The sequence below is a fragment of the Phaseolus vulgaris genome, chromosome 8, assembly GCF_051622355.1.
Source record: "Phaseolus vulgaris cultivar YP4 chromosome 8, ASM5162235v1, whole genome shotgun sequence".
NCBI lineage: Eukaryota > Viridiplantae > Streptophyta > Magnoliopsida > Fabales > Fabaceae > Phaseolus > Phaseolus vulgaris.
In genome coordinates this window covers 10,612,166-10,622,452 of record NC_143505.1, presented here as the reverse complement: position 1 = coordinate 10,622,452, position 10,287 = coordinate 10,612,166, and the positions used below count along the sequence as shown (strand labels likewise).

The following is a 10,287-nucleotide window of genomic DNA, read 5'->3' as shown; positions in this document are numbered from 1 at the left end:
TAAATTAAAAAAAAGAGTATAATATAATATATATGAGAGACATGGTTTAACTCACTGAGAAATTAAAACCCGAACTCGCTCCGTAAAAACTGAATCGTCTCCAATACGAATGTTAGAGATTATTCTAACCTCCATGGCATCAATGTTGTTTTATGGTATCATACATAAAAGATTATTCTTAAATTTATGAAAAAAAAAATATTTAAGGTTATCTAATTCATAAAAGTGATCCTAATGTTTACCACCTGAAGTGGCTCCATAAAAATGATCGTAATTTGTACGACCGAAAATCGATCCGATAGCTATTAATTATTTTAGACCTAATTTCTCACCAAACCTATTTTATTAGTGGAAAGAAAGGGTGAGTAGTGTGAGACATGGTTGAGGATGAGGCAATTTAGCCTTATTGAGCACTACTTATACTAATACATATACACACATTCTTCAAGTTTGTATTTTTACTCTCTTTCTCCACCCTCTTTGATCAATTCCCATGGTCTTTCTCTCCAATTCCATCTAGCTTCAACAAATCCCAAGCCCTTTCGCTTAGATCTCAATTGGGTTATGGATATGGCTTCCAGTCCGCGCACCGTTGAAGAGATCTTCAAGGACTATAGCGCCAGAAGAACCGCTGTTATTCGCGCTCTCACTCATGGTACTACTCTTCTCTCTCCAATGCCTCTTTCTTTTTCTTTCATTTCCTCTCCCACTTGCTAATCACCTTTTTGCCCTTTTCTTCTTTCAGACGTTGATGAATTTTACGGACTCTGCGATCCAGGTAGAGGGTCACTAGGATCTGGGTTTTCTCGGCTTCGTTCTATACTTTTGTTTTTCTTACGTGTTCATTTTATTTGGCTGTTTTCGTGGGATTCGTCTTGTTTGTGAATTTGCAAAATTAGTTTTTTGGTTGGAGTGAGTAAGTTAGTTTTTTACGCTTGGAATTTGAGTAAAACGACACGGGTCTGCAGTAATGAGAGGAATGTGAGTTCTTGTGCGTGTGGGTGAGTATTTTTGCAGAACTGGTTTGGCATGGAATTGGTCTTGGTTAATATTGATTTTACAGTGAATTCATTTATGCTGAGATGTTTTTATTTTAGAAACAAGTTAGTAGTGGAACTTTTTAAAATTGAGTAAAAACTCAAGATTGATTTTTTTGAGTCTCAAAATCTCTTGCTGTTCACTGGTATTTTAATTTTGATTTGGGATTTTAGATTATTCAATGTGAATCCAAACACGCGCTTAGTTGTTGAGGAAATATTGAATGAGATAGTATTGGTATGTTCTGATGTTTGAGTCTGGTTAGATGGCAGCAACCTCATTCATGCTGGGTTTTGATTCCCATTAAATTCAGGTTTTGTAATGATTGAATAATGTGTTGTGGCCTTCCATTAAATTTAAAGTCTCTGGTGTTTCTTTAAGATAAGGATAACTTGTGCCTCTATGGACACCCGAATGAGGCCTGGGAAGTTACTCTGCCAGCAGAGGAAGTTCCACCAGAGCTCCCTGAGCCGGCGCTTGGAATCAATTTCGCTAGGGATGGTATGAATCGCAGGGACTGGCTTTCTCTGGTTGCTGTGCACAGTGACTCGTGGTTGGTTTCTGTGGCCTTCTACCTTGGGGCTCGTCTTAATCGCAATGAAAGGTAAGATCTAGTATGATGGATATGCATGTATGTGGTGATAATTTAAGTTCATTGTGGCTCTCTATCCTTGTTTAATGTTGAATTTATGGCTTACAATTGTTTTTGGTGCTCAGCATTCATCTATATCACTATGGTTGATGAATGTCTCAAGCAATTATCAACATTCGAATTTCTCAAATGTCTGTTGTCATCTGATGCCTGATAGATTTACACACGCTTTCCTTGTTTTGCAGTAAGTTTTTTAATACAATCTTATGTGACCAGCAAGATCAGCTTATGTGTCCATCCAGCAACTTTTTTTAAAAAATAAAATAAAATTAATTGAAGTTGTCAGTGAGTGCCATGTTGACGGCTCTGCATATCCTCATAAAAGTTTATGCTTGTCAACATATCTAAAATATGATGACATCGGCAGTTTGAATTACCTTTTGATCACACACACGCACACACTTACACTTAACACATTATTTTGTCAGAATTTGAAGTTGTTTGATTTTGATTCATTTTAGTTTCAATTTGTATGTTTATGACCTTGGATATTTTTCCAGACATAGATTAATAATGTTTGTATCTTTAAAGTATGACTCCTGGCTATTAATGATGAACATGTCCTAAATTTTGAGTGGCTTTTGATTTTTGAGCACTTGTAAGTCTGTCATATTGACAGAATACCAATTGATATTACACCTATTAATATATGTAAATACCCCATCACATATAAATTGCTTATATAATTTCTGCTATCTTTTGTATATAGGGTGTTTGCCAATCAGCTATCTTGAAAATAGTAGCTGCCCTGTGAACTGCTATACTGTTATAGCACTTTCGGTTGGTAGTATTCTGTGGTTTGGCTGCTTTTTGCTCTGCTATCTGGGATTAACTACTATGGTTTTTCGCTAATGGCTTTCCCTTCAACTAGAAATTTCTGCAATTACTTATTACAAGAGCTGTTCTATTGAATTTCTTTATTGTGGTATTTTTTTTTCATTGCATTTGCTGCTTATGATTCCTTCTATTGATGGTTAACCCATTTTTCCATGGCAGGAAACGCTTGTTTAGTTTGATCAATGATCTTCCATCCGTTTTTGAAGTTGTGACTGAAAGGAAACCAGTTAAGGACAAGCCCACTGTGGATAGCGGAAGCAAGTCTCGGGGAAGCACCAAGGTTAGTGTATTTCTTTTCTAGTGATAATTGTTTCTTGAGTAGCAGCACTCTCTTTTACGGACACTTTTTTTTTAGCTCAAATATATTAGAAATCTAAAAATTTTGTATGTCACTTTCTTATTTAATGATTTCTTACTCAAGACTTAATAGTTTCCAATATAACAAATAGTAAAGAGTGTGTTTGGCGTAAGCTTGATGGAATTTTTTAAGTTCGGACACCTTATCTGTTACTTTTGCTATTTCATAAGAAGATAAAGAAAATTGAAAACAAATAGTATTCTAAGCTATCTGTACCATGATATCTGTTTTTGTATGTTATTGCACAACTAGTTGAAGCTGCGGTCTTCTAGTGTATGCAAAACCATGTGAGGCCATGTTGCATATTCCATATCTGATGCCATTCCTGTACATTTATATGCAGAGAGCCAATGATGGGCAAGTTAAAAGCACCCCAAAGTTTGCTGCGGACGAGGGTTACGAGGAGGATGAAGATGAGCACAACGAAACACTGTGTGGAAGCTGTGGTGGAAATTACAATGCCGACGAGTTTTGGATTTGCTGCGACATATGTGAGAGGTGGTTCCATGGGAAGTGCGTTAAGATCACCCCTGCAAAGGCTGAGAGCATAAAGCAGTATAAATGTCCATCATGCAGCCTGAGGCGTGGCAGGCCCTAAAGTGAAGACAGTGGAAAGGGTGCATGTGAGGTGAGTGTTGTTTCGTGGCTTACAAGATAGTGTAATTTTGTTACATCACTTACAGAAGTTCATGTAATGGCCAAATTTATTAGGGATCAACTTTCTTTTTACCAAGATGAACTATTGGTGTATGATACACAGTACAGAATAGGACATGACAAATTTTAATTTGATGATTAGTTTATATTTAGTTGAATATTTGCTTGAGTTTATATTGTAATTTTTTTTTTAATTTTTATCACAGAGAAAACAACATTTTCTTATCCACAGTTTCTTCTAATCCAACTTTCATTGTATTGCATGATGGGTAAATGGAAAGATCATGTTTGTGGAATGCTTCTATCATAGAGGACTTCAACGAAGAAAAAAATGAATTATGTGTGAATTTCATGAGTAGTGAACTTGAAGGTTAAATGAATTTCTATGGGACTTTTAGTTTTTCTGTTTCTGATATGAGCTTATTTTAACATCCCGAAATGCTTTTTGTTAAATTTATCGTGTGGGTATTGTTTGATTTCTTAAGCCTGTGATCTTAGATTTGACTGATTTTGAGATTTCAGTGTAGAATGAATATTGTTCTGGAATAAAATATAATAAGCTTTTTGGTTCTTATATTTTGAACATTTTTTTTAATGTTGTGCTTGAAAGATCTTAAATTAGTTTTAATTTTATTTAAAATGAGTTAACATATTTTTATTACATTTTTATTAATATTAATGTGGCGTCCTTTGAGAGAAACGCAAAAACGGAACTGTCGTGGCCTCGTCTCTGCCACGTTGAAAGTATTTTTTTCATGGATGTACAAATATGTTACTAAGTTTTTAATTGATTTTCCAAATGTGTTTTTGATTAAAAATATTCTTTAATTGATTTACGAAGATGATTTGAAGAATACATATAATTCAATCTATCTTATAATTTGCCATAAATATTCAAAAATATTATGTTGACTCTTGTTGGAAAAAGAGTAGAAACCTGCCAATAGAGAAAAAGTTATAAAAAAATGAAAGTAGACAAAAATTTATAGATCAAACTGAAATGGTTGAGAGTAGAGAGATCCATGTGTAGCAAAGAGAAAAGAAAAAAAAAGGATCAGATAATTTACAACCATTGTTACCATCTTTTCATATCCATCTCTAGGCAATTGCTACCCAATTAAAGGGGAAAAAGACAAAAAAAAATACTCTTAAAAAATGGGTACATATAAAATTACATTCTGGACTTTCTTTTTTAGAATATAATAATCTTTTTTAGGATAAATTTTTCTGAAATGTATTATTTTCAATTTTGAATTTTTTTTATCCAGAATGAGATTTTGATTTTTTATTTCCGGATTTTTATATCCAGAACACAATAACCTTTTCCGGATCTACTTTTTCCAGAATGCATTATTTTCAATTTTGGATTTTCATTTTCAGAATAAAGGTTAAAATTTTTTGAAATTGTGTTGAGTGCAGGAAGCAATTGTTCTATCTCTTTCTGTTCTCAATATGTACATTGAGGGGCCGAACTGTGCTAAGAGATACCCGTATCTGATCCCATACCAAAAATATATTGAGTATTTGATATCGACAATCCCATAAGAAAACTATATTAAAATAAATGTACATTAACATAGATTAAATCACTTTAATGTACATCTTCGACATGTTATATATCTTAATTTCGATCCAACAATAAAATGTCTCAATAAAATCTTATAAATTGGTATAATAAATAAGATAAAGATATGTTATTGTTACCATATTTAGTACATCATATTTAGTACATCTGCATGTTGAAAACTAGTTTGAACATTAAAAACATTTTATATATTTTAACTTCGATCCAACAGAAAAAGATCCAATAAGATTTTATAAATTGGTACAACAAATAAGGTAAAGATACGTCATTGTTACTGTATTTATTACGTCTCCATGTTGAACACTTATTTGAACATTAATAAACCTTTTATAGATACACTTTCCAATTCGAAATTAAAGGAGAAATGAAAGAAATGAATGATCATTACAACTAAAAAGAAACTACCAATTAAACCAGAAAAAGATATTATCTTAGTCCTTTTATAAGAACGTAAAAACGATGATATAATTTTAGTATTTATTAAAATAATTTCTAAATTTTCAACCAAAAGATTACTATTTTCTATTTCATGAAAAAATTTATTAAATAATGTCATGTAACTCATTCTAAACCATCTCTATCCAAACACATTCATAACTTTTAAATTCTACTATTACTTCACTCCTATGCAAGTTGACTAATGCCAAATCACGGAGTAATGAAAATCAAATTGACAAGGAAACTACGTGTGGCATAGGTAATGAAGGACATTGACTGAACCATAGGCATTCTCGCCACCAAACCAATAATTCCCATAGGGACAAAGAAATAAAGCAGAAGACATGAACATCAAAAGTTAAGTTTGAGAGTTGGAGTTTTTGGACAACTATAGACAGTTAGCAGAATCTAAGGAAAGGCAATGCAGCTTAGTTGACATCGCCACCTTGGTTAATTCTCTGTGTTTTGTCCTTCTTGCACCCTTCTCTGCTATAATCCTCCTCTTTACAAGCCCATGGCTTGGGCCTCTCAGACCCCAAAAGTTGAGCCATGGGTTCCTCTCGCTCACGTGGCTCTGCCACTGCCAAAGAACGCCTACGTTGGACACAAGAACTCCATGATCGCTTTGTGGTGGCTGTAAATAGACTAGGGGGCCCTGATAGTAAGCCCTTCTTTCCATCACTACTCACAATTATCCCATGCATAATCATCATCTAATAATGCTGCATAACTCTGGAACTTCATCCAACAACCTCATAATATGCTAAATTTAACATTCAATCTCTAGGGCATTCTTCAACTATGATTCTTCCACAAAATAATCTTCAATCAAACTTTACTTCCTTCCCTGTGGAACCAGATTATCTTAGACCAAACTGTGAAACACTTTTGATCTTTAACCAACCTCAATAAATAATCCTGTTAATTATATAATTAACCTTAACTTTTATTGTTGATTAAAGTCTCAACTTCAAGTTTTCGTGCAATATTGTAAAATCTCTGATTGATTTTCCTGTGTTTGGATTATTTACAGAAAGGAATTTATCAAACTTCTTTAGATTACACGTTTTTTTTTTTAAATCTTTGTTTTTGTGGGGTATTAATATCATGATTCTAGTGTTTTGCCATTGTGTTTAAACACGGGAAATTTATTACGTATATAAGATAATATACCCTTCTTTTTCGTTTTCAAAAGAGTTTTTTTTTCATGTATTTTTTATAAAAAAATCATTTTTAAGAAGCAAATCATATTTGTTTTCTTAAATAAGTGATTTCTTAAAATTACCTTTAAAAAAAACACTTATTTTAAATTTAAACAAACTCAATAGCATATCATTTAGTGATAACCCATAAAAATAGTGAGATGAAAGATTTAGTTGGAGAGAAATTGATAGTTATGAGTGTTTGATTTCTAGTAATGTTAAACATCAACAATATGTTTGAAAAACACTTTTCCATAAATATTTTTGAAAGAGGAAAAAAATTAAAAAAAATAAAGTTTATTAATGTACAAAATTTACTTATATATAAATTAACATCAAATATTTGAAGAAACTAATAAGGAATAAGTTTTATTGGCAGTAATTTGATTTGTTTGTGTAGGGGCAACACCAAAAGGTATATTGAAAGGAATGAAGGCTTTGGGTAATTCTCAGCTAAACATTTATCATGTCAAAAGCCACTTGCAGGTTTCTCTCTCTTCTCTTACTTTCAATTTTGTGGTAGAGATCTTTTCTTGGTCAAAGATGTGAAATGATATGAAAATGAAAAACCACACAAAAAAAAAATGTGAAACTTAACAAACATAGTTTACATTATGGCAACTTCTTCCTGCATCATATCAATTTAACTTGCACCCTATCATTTTTAAAAAAATTTAAAATACTCTTATTCCGGATTTAAAAATTTGAAATAATAAATATAATTCAAAACTAAAAAAATTATTCTGGAAAAAAAAATCTGGAACACAAAATTGAAAATACATTCTAGATAAAAAAAATTAGAGTTAAAAAATGTGTTCTCGAAATCCAAATTCGAAATATTTTCATAAAAAAATTTCCAGAAATAATTTTTATCTATATCCTTTTTTTTATTTAAGATTTTTTTTTTTATATTTTTAGGAACATTTTTATCATTTTCAACAGCAAATTTGGTGCATGTTGGAATTGATACGGTGCAGGGAGAATTTGCCTTACATTATTCACCAGAATGGACCCATAAATTCATTTGGGCCTAAGGTCTCACTGAGAAGGACCCATGTGAATTACTCTTCTTAAAAATTGGTATATATATTCTAAATAATACTTAGATAGAGTTTACTTTAACGCATTTATATTCTCAATTTTTTAATCACTGATTTAAATTTTAATAACTATTTATTTATTTTATCATATATATTTTTTATGGCAAATGTATTATTGAGATATAACTATGCATATTTATATTTATAATTCAATACTCACATGTACATTGTATAGAGTTAAAAGAAAGTGATAATTTCATTTATTATAAAATTGTAATTTATCTTTTACGACATGAAAATATATGGAATTTTGATTCCAACTATTCTTTATTTTTCCATTTTATTAATTTTAAATATTTTTCATTTATTTACTTTGTTATTATAAGCTTTAAATATTTTCTTAAAAAAAATTAAGGGTACACACAAATCATGTTTGAATCAATTTATATAAATATTTTAATGCTAATTTAATTTTTCAACTTAGTTTTTTAAATAAATTTATTTTAAAATTAAGGTTACACACGTATCATGTTTGAATTAGTTTATATCAATGTCTTAAAGTTAATTTTAGTTTTCAACTGAAATTAATAAATTCAAGACATGATATATTTAATGTTATATAATATTAATAAGTACTTTTAAAGTAGTTTTTTCAATTAATTATCACCCATGTTGTCAAATCAATTTCACCTTGCAAATGTTTAATACAATTTGAAATTGGAAAGTAAGAGAAATATTTTAAAAAAATTATATTTATTTACTTTTACTTCTTCGAATGATTGAGATCTATTCACAATTTTAACTTGGTTATATTTTTTTAAATTGGAAAATCAATGTTGAATAGGATGTGGATGTTTCATTAAGAATAAAAAAAAATAATGTTTCATTGTATAGTATAGAAATATAAATCACATAAAATTGTTCAGAGTCTTGAATAACACATCTATGTTTAGAAAATTTCCAACTTCAAAGCCATTATTCATATGTAGAACATGAAACAGAGTAATTAAGTTGAAAATTCACAATAAAGATTATCAGCTTCAGAAATCTAACAAGTTCAACATGGATTTTTTCAGAAATACAGGATCTCCAAACTGATTCCAGAGTCCCCCACAAGTAAGTTTCTTACTTGAGCAAGTATTGATGCTAATTTAGCTCCAATAACACCAAATTCATTTGAATTCATAACAAGTTCCTTAATTATCTATGAAGGAGGAAAACTTGAGAAGAGAAGCATATCAGATATACTTCCAAATTTTAGTTCTATATCGTGAGTCACTAATTTTAGTTCAACAACAATATTTTCTTTTTCTCACCTTCCAACTTTTTTGCATGCTTCAACATTTCAACTATGTTTTTACTATTAATGTTTGTAATCAACAGTGCTCATCAACTGAAGGAACTCCTTCAAATACAGACAGAGATGCAAAATCGCTTGAGTGATAAAACAGAGGTATGCTTACCTCAATCTCTCGGTTTACCTGTGACTATATATTATAGATATATATCGTTTGATAACGGATAGTCTATAAGACCAACAAACTCTCGTTACAATAAACTCAAAATAATTCTAATATTATATTACACCATTTATATATTATGAAATTTTTTAATTTTTGATGTGAAATCTTCAATTATATATAGTAATGAAAAAGGAAAAACATTCATTTTCCTCGAATAAAAACAAAGATAGAGAGGATTTCTTCAGGGTTTTTATTTTATTTTGTTTAACTGGTTTAAAGGTTCAGAGAAGTTTGAAGGTAAAAATTGAAGCACAAGGAAGGTTCTTGGAGAGATTTGGACAAAGTAGTCATAGCAAAACAATAATTGGAAAAGCATGCAAGTCTTTTGCTTCTTCTACAACTGCACCTCTGCCTTCTCTTTCTGAGGAATCCGAATCATTGGAATCACAAACTGAGAAAGAGCATGAATCAGTAAAAAAGCAAAGGATTTCAGAAGAGGGTGTTTTTCCAACAAGTTTTGAACATGCATCATCCACCCCACCAGAATTCTACAACCAAACATGGAATGTTCCTTGGAGTCAGCTTGCAGCAGCATGCCAATCAACTTTGGATCCCAGTTTCTTATTTTGAGTTTGGTTTGTTTAGAAGATGTGTTTGCTTAATAAAAGATTGATGGTGTTGATCTTACTATAATGTTTGGTTTATCTGTAATATGGTGTTGGACAAAATAAAAGTTTGGGCTTGGCTATAATTATCATGTATTTATTTCAAGTGCTTGACTGCATGAAAGAAATTGATATTATGATCTGGAATACTACTCATAATGTATCATATTTACATGTTCATGAAATGAATTTTGTTTACTTCTTAATAAAACCAAATTTTGTGCCTTAGAAAGTTTAATAAATAGCCACTAGTTTTTCCCATTTCTGTCACAACTGTTTTAGACTCATGAGTGGATTGAGATTTAAGAAAAATAAATAAATAAATAAACTGTGGTATATATCAAGATTTTTA

At 30.8% G+C, this 10,287-nt stretch overlaps 2 protein-coding genes across 2 annotated transcripts; both read left to right on the top strand.

Annotated features, from left to right (window-relative positions):
* The first annotated feature begins 233 nt into the window (after nt 1-233).
* Nucleotides 234-3,767, top strand: LOC137823906 (PHD finger protein ALFIN-LIKE 2). Its single transcript, XM_068629232.2, has 5 exons — nt 234-655; nt 746-778; nt 1,420-1,642; nt 2,687-2,807; nt 3,229-3,767. Exons 1-5 carry the CDS (start codon nt 565-567, stop codon nt 3,481-3,483), a joined length of 723 nt encoding a protein of 240 aa, XP_068485333.1. The 5' UTR covers nt 234-564; the 3' UTR covers nt 3,484-3,767.
* Nucleotides 3,768-5,925: 2,158 nt separating this feature from the next.
* Nucleotides 5,926-10,087, top strand: LOC137824254 (myb family transcription factor RLI1). The gene is made up of 6 exons (XM_068629810.2): nt 5,926-6,226; nt 7,168-7,253; nt 8,884-8,923; nt 9,020-9,077; nt 9,191-9,260; nt 9,550-10,087. The coding sequence occupies exons 1-6, from the start codon at nt 6,115-6,117 to the stop codon at nt 9,898-9,900; spliced, it is 717 nt and encodes a 238-aa protein (XP_068485911.1). The 5' UTR covers nt 5,926-6,114; the 3' UTR covers nt 9,901-10,087.
* Nucleotides 10,088-10,287: the final 200 nt, after the last annotated feature.